Here is a 15,304-nt window from a genome sequence, read left to right as displayed (position 1 = left end):
GATATGGCTATTATTACAGTAAAGGTTGACCGAAAATCAATGAAAAAACTTACTTTGTGTTCTGACTAGTAAAAAACTTACAAAAGAGGTGATATAACTTTTTGTGGTTTTATGATCATATTTTACGATCAAAATGTTTGTAGAAATACAAACTTGTAGAAGCAGGGAATTATCCTACTACGCAAAAGATAAGAAATGATTCCAATGCTCATATACTATTACAAAATTACAAATCGATTTGCTGGAGTACCAGTCATTTTAAGTAGAGAAATTCATACAGAGCCTTATATGCATTTTACATCATTGCATAACGGGGTACTCGCTAATAAATAGAGTAAAGTTATTGTATACCTTATTCTTTGTAACAACATTCTAGCACTTAACCTGTTCTATCTATTGATAATGAAACCTTGCATTTAATGGCTTGTAAAATTTAGGTAAAGTACGTATACGATACAAGGCTACAATTATAACCACCCTATAGATATCTCGCCAACATACTCTCTCTTATTCTCTCTCTTCCATTTCTTCTTCCCTTCTCTTTCATTCCCATGTGGATGGCTATAAGGCTCTCAATCTAATTCAAAGTCTCCAGGAAGCCCAGATCATAACCGGTGAATGGTTAAGTACATGTAGGTAAGCACTGTTTTCGTAATAAGGAAACCAGCCATTAGTATAAAATATCAAACAATGATAAGTCACTACTCTTCTGTAAAAAATCCTGTCTTAGGTATGTGAGGTTTCAATAGTCATCAAGGACTCAAAAGTTTATTGAAATACTATTAGAAATACAAGTAGTTGGAGTAGCTACTACAGCAGACGCATTCCTTCTTCAACTAGTACACTGGTAGTTGAGTGTCTCGTGAGAGATCGTCAGGTGTGCCAATAAATCAGGGAGGCCAAGATTGGGAAGCCAATGGTCCGTGCAGGCGATGGCGTCGGACTGGCAAGCCATGACACATCATGACTGGTTAATCCCTTACAAAGCAGTACATAATCACAACCACCAACTGTGTTTTCTGACAGATGGATGAATGGATATGGCTATTATTACAGTAAAGGTTGACCGAAAATCAATAAAAGCATACGTCTTAGTACATTTTTTTAACAATACTAAGTTTACGCATGACTTTACATTCATAAATGAACACATGCTGTAGTTGGTACGAAGAAACTTATTATCTTATAATCTCGGAATTGACTTCTGAATAGAAAAATAAATTGGGCAGAAATTCATCAGGTGACAGATTGTGATTAGGTTTATACGCCAGTTTACAAGCACTAGTTCTATTGTGGTGAGCGTGCTCACGCTGTATTGATGCAATACATGAATGATTGCATGTATGCTGATGTAAAGTTGATAAAACTTGATCTCTCAAGTGGCTTTTTAACTTGATAATTTTTATAAAATCTCAGAGGTGTTTTAGATGCGAAATACAGCAATAGATTGATTACCAAGGCAAAAAGTAGTAACTTATTTTACAGCTGTAAACAGCTATGCTAATGTTAGCCAATTCTCAGAGCCATAGCCCAACAATGAGTGACAGGAAAAAAATGTTGGGGGTTTTTAGAGTTATGATCAACCAAAGGCCTTTTAACAAAGGCTGGACTGGCCATGTTCATTAGGACAGAATGAACTGGGTCTATGAGTTAACTGCTAACACAGTACTATCATAGGTCAGGTAAACAAGCACTAATGTTTGGTATTACCAATTATATATTTGCCCTCATTGACTTGTTCAGAGATTTCCTTTAGCCACTGACCAGCTGTTACCTAACTGGTGCCAAGTGACAATAAATCACAAAGGACTAGTTGCATAGGGGCTTACAGAATTTTCTGTCAAATATTTTCTTTTGATCAGCATCTAACTATGCAGGAGTATGGTAACTAGTTGCATAACCAATTGCTTATTCAACATGTGATACCAACGTGACTGATACCAACGTGATGCATACTATTTATAACATCTGCTCAGCCATCTCGAAATCATAAATGTACGTTGTTGTTTGTTGTTCAAATAATGTTAGTTTGAGAACACATTTTTGTGGCATCTCCCAACGATGACAAGCACAATTTTCATAATTGCCACTGTTTATGCCAAGTACTGCAAATGGCGAGTTGAACATGAATGGAAGGCACTGGGCTATTGAATATGGTTTATTCACAACAAGGTCATATCAGCTATAATGTTCACCAGTTTGAAAACCAAAAAGACTAAGCACTTTACGTCTGTTTTTACCGGCAAGCCAGAACAGAACCGAGCCTCGACACACAACTGGGACAAACGATACTGGTCTAGTACGCTGGTAACGATAATCAATTCTGCACTTCGGAAAAACATATCGACTACAATGATGACAAGGAACTACAGGTTGTAAAATGGGACCTAAGGCTTGATTAGTAATAAATAGCGAATCAAAACACACACTGGAAATTGAAAAATTACAGTCTAGCGAGGAAACGTTTTTAGGTAGTGCCGCTGTAAAGGGGGCAGCTGAGGGCACCCGATGCAAAGAGTCGGATGCCAACTGTGAATCTCAGCTATAGACGTTCTTGTAGAAGCTGTAGGTGAGGTTATAGTTCCCAAGGATTGACATGCTGAAATCAGTTCGACGGTAGGTGTCTATGACAGACCAGTTGTCACTTGCCTCCCTGTAGCTATCTTTGGCAACCGATGCCTGCAACACATGAACTCGCCATTAGCTGACGTATCAAACACTAAACACACATGGTCTTGGTAGGGCATTGCTGAAATCTATTTCAGCTAATTAAGCAAAAATACAAAAAAAAAAATTTTATTGAAACCTTCGTTCGATTCAACATAAGGAACTAAATATCATATAGATTCAGGCCAACGGAAAAACATAGCAATAAATTTTCACCAATGTTTAATTCACGCAAATAACAACTAGCAGTGAGCCTGGCGATACCTGGTGTTTCTTTTCAACCAAATGTCTCATAGGTGAGTGTTTAACTCTTTCACTACCGTGAGCACGTGTATCGGCAATCGCAGTAATAGAAGTACAGACCATAAGCCGATGAATCGACTAATCAATAGGGGTTCACTTTTCTTTTCATTACGAAGCCTGCACATTAGCTAGACCAATCAAATTTTGTCTTCAACGAAACAACCTCGTTGTCGATCACGTGCAACCAATTGAAAAGCTTTTTTGCTAAGCAATACCATTTCAAATTATTTTTAAAACAGGAAACCAGAACGCTATCATGGCAATATGAAATTCAGCGCATTCATTCAATGCAGAGCGTTGGAGATTTTGTGAGAGTGGGATTCACTGAAGATTTTGTACTTATCTTGTAGAGAATTCTGTTCTGAATATGATGCAATTTACACTTGAACAATATCTGGATTGATTCTCGAGATATTGCATAAATACTAGTGGTATATTGAATTTTCGAAAATAAGTTAGAATTAATTTGGTCAGATTAGCAATTTTAGCACAGTAGCGAAAGAAAGAGCTAAGAGGCTGGTTTTCATAGGAACCAGATATAGTTTTGAAACCAAATCTTTTTAGAAACCGGCAGTGTGAGGTTTGGATGAAATTGGTCAAACTATATATTCACGCAGACAGACACACTATGACAAAGTGGGAATTATCAATAGAGATTATCATCTCTATTTAATTTGAACATGTTAATGAAAGCAATGGTTTCACTTGAGTTCTTTCACATGGGTGAATGTTTGTGATTAGACAGCAGCTCAACAATTAATAATGATGTCAGGACTTTCCAAGTTTGAACTTGTTTTTTTTATATTTGATATGAACTTGGCGGGTTTGAACTTTTATATATTTGATATGGTCATCGCATGTTTGGACTTATTTGTTATATTTGATATGAACTTTGAAAGTTTGAACTTTTTTCTTTTACATTTTTATGGACTCTGCATGTTTGAGCTTGTTTATTTTCCATGAACTTTGCAAGATTGAACTTGTTTTGTTGATATGGACTATTCAAGTTTGAACATGTTTCTTTTATATTTGATATGAATCACAAACGTGATTGGTATCTATGGGATGATGCTTTTAGTCGTGTCTGTTCAAGTATTTATCTCATTAGCATTCTATATTAATGCGTAGTAATTTGTAAAGGAGATCATCGCAGCCGACTATGAAAAGGTTTACATGATCATCGGATGTTGACTAAACGAATGGTCAAACAGCCTTTCTTATATCTTCCATTGTATGAGACTGAAAGGGTTAGAGTAATGTAAAGCTGCAGAGAACTTACTAACCAAACTAGTTGTTGTAAATACAAAATAACATGATTGTAAGCCTAAATAACACTGTATCTGGATGCACATCACACGTTGGATGTCAGATCTAGAAGCATAAACGACCATGAACCACAGTCAGTGACACAAATTTGATAGCCTCATGTCACCCGCACTTCAAAAAGATCTGACCTGGCCAATCGATATTAAAGTAATCCGAAAGTCCATATCTACCAAAGCTGGCCGGAAGTTTAGGCAGTTAAGTTAAAAAACTGTCTTAATACTCACTTGATTGGCGAAGATGGTCAGAGAGGTGCTGGCAGGTCTGAAGATGCTGACCACCTTCCGGAAGAGCTCCGCATAGTTGCTCTGGGGAACATTCGTCTCAAAGCTCACATAGGCAAACTCAGGCTCCGGGGTGATATGGATTGTCCAGTATTGACCCTGATGAGTACAACAGAATAGTTATTGCAACTAAGCGATGCAAGCATGGTACGAGAATATTTCAATTCGTTCCAGTGTTGGCATAGTAAAGCTAGAAAATCGTATAGAAGGATATAGAAACCCATAGCAATTATCTAATGCAACACTCCTTGTAAAAAACACCAAAATGTTGTATACATCCTGTACATATCAAAATTAGTAATAAAATGGTATGTTAACATTAGTAACCACATTTACCTGCAGTAACTTTAGTGTATTCAGTGGTTATGATATGTAATAAAATGTAACATTACAATGTACTATGTGCAGTAGACACCGTAGAGAGTCCTTAACTTATGAACCTCTTAATTTAACTTAAATGAATTTAGCTCACTAAACACATACTTGAAGCTAAGTTTCAGTACGTATTTTACTAAACTGCAACATTGTTATCAGCTAAAATTTTATTACCATCTGTTTCCAGTTTCGTTTGTCACTATAACTTAAAACGAATAACGCTGAGCTGAGAAAGAGCGAGCATCGTATGTCTTTCAGGCGTGGGGGCGATGGATTTCGCCAAATAGCTTATGATCATCTTTGTTATTTTGATGTATGCACCACACTGACCACCAAATTTTAAGAGAATTTTTTGTGGATATCATATGCTGAAAAAAACGTTATATGATGGGGACGGAAAAACATTGTGTTCCACATCACAAGGCAACAAAGTCGTATATGCAGAAATTGTAACATAAGTGAAGAATGTACAATTATTTTACAAATGCATAAGCGACTTCATTAAGAGGGATGAATATAAAACATCTAAGCACATGTAACAACCCTGGTCTAGAGTTTAGTTCAAAAATCTACTTCTGAATTCCGAGACAAGATTTCAAGTCTTTTGACTAGCAGAAACAGTACATGCCAGTGAAGCCTGCTTCTTTTACAACGATTAAGCTTTTGCAAGTGTTATCCAACAATATACATTAGCAAATTTGATAAAAATTTAAATTAATAACATGCATCAGATTGGTTTCACAATAAGAAAACAATATAAAGGTTTCATTGCTTCCACATATTTACTACTTGACTTGTTATTAAATTGCCAATGTCGTTAATGTATGAATTGAATATGAAAGTTTGACCAGCACCTTGGATCAGCAAGTGGAGATAAAGGCTAAACTTGTAACTGCGTAGGCAAAGAGCTCATACCATCACCACATAGTTCTACTATTCTAACTCTTCTAGATGAGATATAAATATGATTATCACTTTAAAAAAAGCCTTGATCTGTCAGTAGAGCTTGCAAATTGAGATGACTTAATAGATGTATGAGATTCATGCTTCAAGCAAAAAAGGGAACATATCGACTGTATTGGTAGTAACTTAATTAGCTGGGTAATGAATGGGCAGCGGTAATAAGAAAGCTTTAATTAGACTCAGTCACACAACCAACTTTTTACTTATGAAGAAAACTTCCATAAACAATGTATCATTAATTCAGTTTGCTGAAAAACAAACAATGCATATTATAGGTCTGCTCTCCATGCATCAAGTGAGAATTTTTATATTTTATAATAAGAGATACTTTTGTGAAAGTGGTAATGTATTTGCTGAAGATTTGCATTTTACGTTGTGAAATGAGGTAAATTTGAGTAATAGAGTGTAGCAACTGTGATTCTTATTGATCTTACAGCCAGGTTTTAAGAGTCCATGTAACATGTGGGAAAGGTGTTAAGGTAGCAATCGGCGCGGCAAACATGGACATGAATGTTTCGGGGCTAAACCTAAGAGAAAAGTCTCGGATTGTAGCTAATACGAGTGAAGGTATTATTTCAAGCGATGAATTCGTAAAATATTACTTAAAATTCTGTTAATCTCTAAAGCAAATCTAAAACCTAATCAGAAGCTGTTTAACCTCATACTAAATATGTTGGTATAAAAGTTGATTATCTCATTCACAGTTTGAGAGTTGAATGGAGTCTTTCATGCACCTCCATTTCACCTTTTATGAACAAGGTGAAGATTTTATGGCATTATGTAACCTTTGTTAAGGTGAGCGACCCGTGTAACCAATCCCACCCCCAATATTAATACCATTATCTCTTTCAGACGAGGCAAACATGACTGATGATGGCACGTTTGAAAAGTCTGACAACGGCAGTCTACACACTTGACCAAAATAGTTACGGGACAGACAGCATTGTTTTAGTCTACAGCGATTTCCTTGTGAAATAAACGGTACTACGGGTAAACACAAAACAAAGCGGCCTTGCCCTGTTAGGTAAGCAGCTGGCTATCTACTAAACTATACGTTACTAGAAAATGTAATGTGCCCGTTACTAGAAAACGTAATGCGCCAGTTACTGGAAAATGTAATGCGCCCATTACTAGAAAGCATAATGCGCCGGGTAATGTATCTGTAACATATTATCGCCGTGTCTGAAGCTTTTCAAAATCACTGTTGAAGATAGCCTAGTAATCTTGTCAGAGATATAACATTGAGCATGTTATTTCAACAAATCTCCAAATAGACATTTCTACAGAATTGAAGTCTAATGTGTGCTGTTACCTATCAATACAAGCGACATTATAAATCTATCACACTTGCTTGAGAATCTGCAAGGTTTAATATAAGTTAAATTTTGGTTTCGTTCTCAGCAAACTTATTTCTAATACTAAAAACAGCACAGGCAGTCTCCCTCTATAACTGCATTAAAAATATGAAAAACAGCACACTAGCAATTTTTTGCCACATAGACTCATGAGGAGTATTTCTTGGTCAGCAATTAGGAGAGAGGCGTCAGCATTTCGGCGGCTCATTACCTCCAGAGCAGACTAAGGACAGAAAATATATACTGCCTCTCGGAAAATCCAAACATGAAGAAACTATAAGTATGTTGTAAAACTGCTAAAATTGATATTTCTTATTAGACTGAAAAAGTACCTAAGTTAACCATAGAGCTAATCACATGCAGCTTAACAAATCTATACTTACATTCGCCAGGAGCCCATTGGCTGAGTATCCACACGGCTCAAACAAGTGTTCATCAATGACAGACTTGGGAAGAATCGTGTCGATCCCGGAGCTCTGGTTAACAAGAGAGTACAATATTATTCCTTTTATTTTATTCAGATAGTCTTTGGATCGTTTATTCTGGGGATATATTGAAAAAAACAGTGATAAGCATATATAGCAGACTATAACATGAACCCTGTACATCCACTTTACTTATCGTTAAGAGCTTGTGTAGTTTTTGATTTGTATTGCATAAGAAATTTCACATAATGCAAAGCGTCAAGTCAATGCAAGTCGTCAAATCCTATTTGAATAATGAGAGTGCCACAGCCTTAAAAATATTGCTTTTTTACTTTTCACATTTGGGGAGAAAACGACGTATCGGGATATCTCTATTACATATGCTAGTACCCTGTTAGTATAGTGCTCCGTATGAGGTTGTTGGGTGGGCTGATGAAGTTTAGAGAATAAGCAGCAGCATGATTCTCCCGAAATATCTAAAGACGATCAATTGGAGTAGATATTGGAATGTCAGTCTAACAAGGTGAATGCCACGAGTTGGAGTCTGATCGAAAGCGATTTTTTATCCTAACCTTCGAAACTAGTTTCGGACAGACACCGCTCTTATTATAGCAAAGATATATATTTGCTATAGTTTATTTTTAGACAGATAAAACGATTTTTCTTTTTTTATTTGCAAACTAAACCTTGCTGTAGGGAACAAAGTGACAAAATGGTTTAAAATGACATTGAATGTGTGCACTCCCCTTAACGTAAAACTACAATAATCATGAACTTTGAACCAAATAACATTAAGACGAAAAGAGAAAAAGTTCTCCAAGCAAACCGACATTTCCATTTACCACACAGTCATTTAATTAGGAAATTATATTTAGTTTTTTCCAAGGGCCAACGGGGTGAGTTTGAGAAGATCTCAAAACAGAAGTCATTTACATATATTTTGCTGTTCATATAACGTCAAATCCCTGTAATGTAAACGTTCTCGGAACTGATTATTTACGTTGAAGGATCGTCTACTGTATGTAGCAATGAATAGGAAGTAAGTCAAAATATTTAACAACAGGTAGGTATTTTACTCAGAGTTAGAATGCCTTCCTTTCACTTCATATTGAATCAATAATAGTGCTAATTTATATAAGCTTAGCGTAAAGATACGAATAGGTGTAGAAGTAGTTTCGAGGATGTTAATGGCATCACATGTGTCTAATAGATGAATCTCATTCCATTAAATGATTGAGTCCAAAATTCGGAAAACTGCCGAGAATAAACATTAAACTGAGTTAGTTTTGCAGCTAATGTGAATAATTCAATTCACCCACTCACAGCTTTGATGAGCTCTTCCGCAGTCCATGATTGGCTGACTGAAAATTCAAAATTGTTCTGAACTAATAGCTACACCATCGATTTACAACAGCGATATTATGTAACATTCATATTACGTAATTGAATTAAAACCATTCAAACTGATATAAACATAACAAAATTGTTAATTGTCATGAAAAATTTCAATGATAGACAAATATATAAATATATATTTCTGAAAGTTTGTCCATCTGTTTGGATATCTGTCGTTCGGTCCGGCTATGGCTATTAAAATCTTAGATATTAAAATTTTGCATTCAGCTTGACTCGAACTCACGAAGATTGCAACCCCAGGTTTGCAATCCAATTGGCTTTCGATCCATAGCTTTTACTATATATACTTTATACACACTTTCTCCATTGCACATGATAAATGATGTAATAATCGAAGCCCAATTAACTCTATGAAACATGATAGCATTTTATAGCGGTATTAATTTAAACTCTATTAACTCTATGAAACACGATGCTTTTTTGGCTTTCCGAAAACTTTCATTTTCAGTTCAATTGAAAAATCGGTCAAGGCCAATACTTTTCATGCGGACAATTGTATTATCTCGAGTAGGAACAGCCTCTACATTCTCCGTTCGGTCAGACAACCCGACATCTGATTTTTACATTTGTACCAATATCGAGAGGTACCAGTATCGTCATATTCAATGTTTTGATGGATACCTTCTGTTGGAACAGTAGCCTTTTTTATATACACACACACTTCTATGCACGAATTGTTATTATTAATTCAACCTATTCTGGATTTTTACACTTCGTACAGGATTTGTATCATTACCAAATCATTTTTTATTGTAATCGTAGCAAAACAGTCTTCATTTAGCTACTACTCGCTAATTATTTCACATTTACATTTCAACAATTTTATAGTTATTTTATTTTGTTTCTCAATTTATTTGACTTGCACAAAACATTTTCCTCATTATATGAAGTTTGAAAGTTACACTTGTTTGACAAAGTTTGAAAACCTTTATAGTTGTTTTATTTTTTCTCTTAATTTATTCAAACTGCACAAACGCTTTTCTCATGATATGTAGTTTGAAAGTTAGAATGGTAAGTGCTGTTATATGTTAAATAAAAATAAGTTTTCTGCGCAAAAACTTTTATTACCCGGGCATTCACCTCGTATATGCGTGTAACTAATGATCCTTTTACTTAGTAGATGAAAAAGGATAGCGGCTACAACTACACTTAACCCTTTCACTGCCGTAGACGCATAAATGCGTTTTTGTGGGACGACTGCCGTAGACGCATTATTGCGACTTTCCCAGCAATTGCGTAGTTACCTGATTTTATTATTCGTTGACAACATAACCCACAGTCTTTAAGACTTTTATGAACTTGACAGCGTGGTCCGAAGATTTGTCTATAAAATTAGCCTAAAATAACGAAGCAATTTTAAACTTTTGTTTGAGAATTTCTAATTTAAAAACGAAGGTGTTTTTTGTGTGAGTTCATTAATTACCGCCCGCAAGTCAGAAAACAGGTAATTAGTTATGTTGATGACATTATAGCCAATTCAGATTCATTTTTCATTATTATACAGATAATTAAAGAATAGAGAAAGCATAATATTTTTATGCTTTATTATTTATCTTGAGGTCTTGACTGATGTTCTAAAAAAAGAATCAAGGAGATTGACCAACCAGAAGCTGAGATATAGCCAGCCAAACACAGGTCTACCAAAAAACATAAGTGTTTTGGTAGTCATCAATATATGACGAATGAAATCGACTTGTGTGCCATTGGTCAATTAAGCCAACTAATGCGCTCTCCTATAACAATCACGGCGTTTTAATTGGTTTAATCCCTGGAAGTATAGAACAATCAAATTGGGCCTAACAATCATTGCTCTGAGAATTCCGAACCAGTCCCTCTGACGTGTAGATTAGTTTTAGAATAAAATAATTACACGCATCTATTATTTCGCAACATTCTGCTATCACTTTCTACAAATTATATTAGTTACATCATTTATTCTATACGCAGTTATATTATTATTTTGTATAATATGCATTATGATTATAATATTAATCATAAAAAATAATCATAGATAAGATAATAGATCAATAGAAAAATCAAATCAAAAGTTATCGTTTTCTTTTTTTACAGCAAGAGCAGCACGGTCAAGCTATTCTTTTTAAGATTATGACTGTAGTGAACTTACAGTCTGTTAATAGTGACGATAATCATGAAAATCAACTAAATGCTGCAGTAGATACACAATAGAAAAATGATGAATGAACAAACATTCACATTCTCATTTCTTATTCTAAACGACTTGCAATCGCGGATGTCGCATATAGACTATACACGCGCCATTCGTTGAACAGAAGATCTTCGGAGCATATCCGTGGAGATCGAGTTAAAATTTGAAGCACAATAGTCAAAATATGCTCTTCTGTTTTGACAAATCACGGCGAGGGGTTGTGGGCAAATGCCTTTACCACACAATGTTTGCTTGATTTTCCTGAGAAACCAGAGCTAGTCTGTAAATTATTTACTATCGCGAGAAGCTTTTCACATCTCGTAGCCAAAACAATCATTATACGTAACGGCGGTAAGGGTGCACAACTCCGGCACATGAACATTAAATCGATTTCATATGTCACAGTTTTCGGGATTTTCGAAGGGTTTTCCTCTGATTCTTTATTAGGTAGACCTGTGTTTGGCTGGCTATATCTCAGCTTCTAGTGGGTCAATCTCCTTGATTCTTTTTTAGAACATCAGTCAACACCTCAAGATAACTAATAAAGCATAATAATATTATGCTTTCTCTATTCTTTAAAGCAGCAGCACTGTCTTTGATAGTGGTGAAAGTAATAATTTTGTAAGAGTAAGGAACATTATGGAGGATCGCTTTAGCTTTGCATCGATCATAGCTTCACATAGCTTATCATCGCACAAATTATAGATACATTGAATTTTTGCATAGCAATGTTGGTTAAAATGTTGGCAAATTTAAATATGTAACAAAAATGTTCTAGATAGAGATTGAAATTGGAAAAATACTGTTTACATATCACGAAGCAGTATCGGCAATTTTCGGTAAAATGGCTGGCACTTGGCAGATACCCGAATTTGTACATAGTTGGCAGTGAAAGGGTTAAATACCGATTACGACTCATCAACATACCTGGGTCGCCATCTTTCCATCAGTGCTGACACTCTTGTAGAAATGGCTCATGACCTTCGGATCAGGATCATTCATGAGCAGCTCAAAGGTTTGATCAGGGGCTGAGACAGCACTGCTGACTGGATGAGGGGTCACTGTGTACAAGTGCCAGCAGTTTGCATTCAACTTCCCAAAGCTGTAGGCGGCTCCCTCAGGAAAGATTTTATCCAACCAGTGAGCCTGTTGATTAAAAAAAACAGTTGGGTATTAGATATGTTCACAATAAAACTCTCACAGTTCTACACCTTTACAATTACAACGATCTGCGAAATAAATTGGACCCTTTGGTTGGAAAATTAAAATTTACTTCATTGTAACTCATAGTGAATTCAGTCACTATCCATAAATTATATATTAAATTAATCTTCATTTTATCCTGATTTTAAATATGTAAACCAAACAACTGTGAAATTAGGTTTTTGAATGGTTATTTTGGCTAAATTCTGTAATTTCATTGTGTTAATGGTTGAAGATAACCATCTGTACTAATATGATCACACCACATACCTTTAGCACGACTTGTCAAAGGGGTTCAATGCAACAATAGAAATCATTATGTAAACATCTGACAGTTACATGTGCCTACTGTCTACAAAACAGACTGTCATATCCTTGACAAATCGCTCTCAACCAACATACCTCCTCATCAAAGCTTGTATGAGGAGCTGTCTGCTCCTGCGGCCTTTCAAAGTTTTTCCTGCTGAAGAATAAATCCTACAAAAAATGGTACAGGAACAAGAGTTACCTTACAGAGTTTGTATAATACTGACTATATCAACAAATCCACAACCTAAAATATTTTTCTACAGACTTCCAACAACAGTGATGCATTTTAACAGGAAATATTCCAACAGTTTTTTTGGAGTCAAACTACAGACTGAAAAGAATTAAAATAAGAAATTACCCTATGACGCAAGTTCAACAACAATCCATTTGTTAGTAGACCGATGTTCAAAAAAACATCTAAACTCTTGAGTAGCTGTGGAGATTCATGTGCATCAAAACACAATCATGTGAATTCATCAAACACAAATTCATGTGAATCTAACACAAAAACAAATAACTGAACTATAAGACTGAATTATAGAAGCCTGATTATCAATTGCCATCAGTCTTGAATTGTATTTCAAGTGAGTAAATTTTTACCTCCATGGCATCAAGAGAGCAGACTTCCTTGACAAGTGCCAATATAGGTTTGATAGCATGAAGGAGAGTCGTTGTACCGCAGGTTTTCAGAATGAACCTATACTGCGACACAAACATGCTGCTTTCGCTGCAATTAACAAAGCAATCCAATAAGCAATGATAAGTGTAGTGAAATGTTTCATATGCAATTGAAGCGTTAACATCCTGTTGCATTTGCCGAGTGCACATCTTCAAGAGATAAAACCGAAACACAGATAACAAGCAAATAATTGTAGAGCAAAATTATGTGAACAGCGGGTGGATAAGCCTATAAGTTGAGCAAGTAGGGCAAACATATGATATGTAAAACAAGTAAGCAAAACTCTAGCTACATTAGTTGGCTAGTTGTAACAGTTGAAGCATAACCTTTTAATAATATATCTAGTTCAATATTATCAAGTATCGGGTGCCTACCTTAAAACGTACGCGTCCATAGAATCGTTCTTTGTGACAGAGATGATTTCGCAATTAACGAGCCGTAATATCTTTTCCCAGTCGGATCTGTCAACAGTGGTTACTTTTTCAACAACGTATTGTTGAAAACAACAATATATAGGCCTACATTAAATTTGTAACGCATTAAACAAGATATTTCTACACGATAGGTTTCAAGCTTGAAGTATGAGAACTAGAACATATCGGAAAACTTTCAGCAAGTATTCAACCTTGCGATATCCCACGATTAAGTTCAAAACTATGCTACGCTAGACTGCATGTACCATTGCCTATCAAAGCATAGAAATAAAGAAATATTATAACCAGAGCTATGAACGTTAAACCAAACACCTATTAAACAACTCGCCAGTACATTAAAAGACGCATACATAAACTTTGCCAAATCATCAAACGAATATATCTATATAATTTGTTTCCAAGCAATTCCTAAAGATCGAGAAAAAGTTCAGGATGCAGCAACTAATAGTGTATAATTTGTTCCTTGTTGGAAAATCAGAGCATTGAAATTTATCCTAATAAGTACCTTTTAATATCTCGCAAATCTGCTCTCTTTAACAACCGCTCGTCATTGGTTGTAAACCAAATCTCCAACAGCTTTTCAGCTCCTTCAAAAAAATACTCAGGCATATCGGATAAATGACTTCAGGAGAAAAAACCTCGTGTACCAGCGACCCACGCGATTGACTTTCAACTGATCAACAGAAAAGGAGGCATGGACACACTTAGCCTTAGCTCCGTAACCCGTTGCGACCAACAATGTCTTTGCTGCTAATTTATGCGGTTATTTATACTGCACGGCTACATCTCCTTCTTTGGCGTTGTCACGCACATACGGCATGAAACTATCTTTAACTAGATCGCAATTTACCCGTCGTAGACGAGTAGAACGCCGAAAGGGAAAGTTATGTAATAGATATGGGCGGAGACATTCTCTTTACGTTTCTGCCTGTGAGAACATTTACCCGTAACATCCATTTACTACGAGCATGTTATTACATGAATAACATGGGCGAGTGTGTGAGCTCATAATGTGTCTTCTTCTACTCTTTTCGGTATCCTATGCGATAGATACTATATAAATTAGGCCCTGATTTTATCATCACACTACATAGCAAACACAATTTCTGTTTCGTACTCAAAAGAGCTCTAGTTTCGGTTTGATTCTAGTATACAAACAGTTGTGAGACTAGAGCTGAAACAGATATTCCATGTTTATGCAAACATGTTCTTTTACAATGATTTAAAATTTTGTTAAATAAAATTTATTGAAACCACATTCACATTTTCAGGCTGAAGACACTTATTAGACACAAAAAGTCAGAGTCATTTTGAATGAGAAAGATATAAGAGTTCACAGGTCAAACTTGATCACTAAGGAATAAAGCCTATAGAGACATGAATGGGTGATTCCAATTTTTC

The 15,304-nt window shown here is 35.6% G+C and overlaps 1 protein-coding gene across 1 annotated transcript; it reads right to left on the bottom strand.

The window, feature by feature from the left end:
• Positions 1-2,140: 2,140 nt before the first annotated feature.
• Positions 2,141-14,604, bottom strand: LOC137403573 (S-adenosylmethionine decarboxylase proenzyme 1-like). Its single transcript, XM_068089534.1, has 8 exons — positions 14,409-14,604; positions 13,844-13,930; positions 13,391-13,517; positions 12,884-12,958; positions 12,206-12,424; positions 7,654-7,746; positions 4,521-4,676; positions 2,141-2,679 (listed from the first exon to the last, which is right to left on the bottom strand). Exons 1-8 carry the CDS (start codon positions 14,510-14,512, stop codon positions 2,539-2,541), a joined length of 1,002 nt encoding a protein of 333 aa, XP_067945635.1. The 5' UTR covers positions 14,513-14,604; the 3' UTR covers positions 2,141-2,538.
• Positions 14,605-15,304: the final 700 nt, after the last annotated feature.

This window comes from Watersipora subatra, chromosome 9, assembly GCF_963576615.1.
Source record: "Watersipora subatra chromosome 9, tzWatSuba1.1, whole genome shotgun sequence".
Lineage (NCBI taxonomy): Eukaryota > Metazoa > Bryozoa > Gymnolaemata > Cheilostomatida > Watersiporidae > Watersipora > Watersipora subatra.
The sequence above is the reverse complement of the archived record's forward strand: the minus strand, read 5'-3'. Positions and strand labels throughout refer to the sequence as shown.

Coding starts and splice junctions, on each gene's coding strand:
- LOC137403573 (XM_068089534.1), bottom strand. CDS start 14,512: ATGCCTGAGTATTTTTTTGAAGGAGCTGAAAAGCTGTTGGAGATTTGG. Junction 12,425..12,883: donor ATACAAGCTTTGATGAGGAG/GTATGTTGGTTG, acceptor TTTAATCAACAG/GCTCACTGGTTGGATAAAAT. Junction 2,680..4,520: donor TGACCATCTTCGCCAATCAA/GTGAGTATTAAG, acceptor CATGTGTTGCAG/GCATCGGTTGCCAAAGATAG.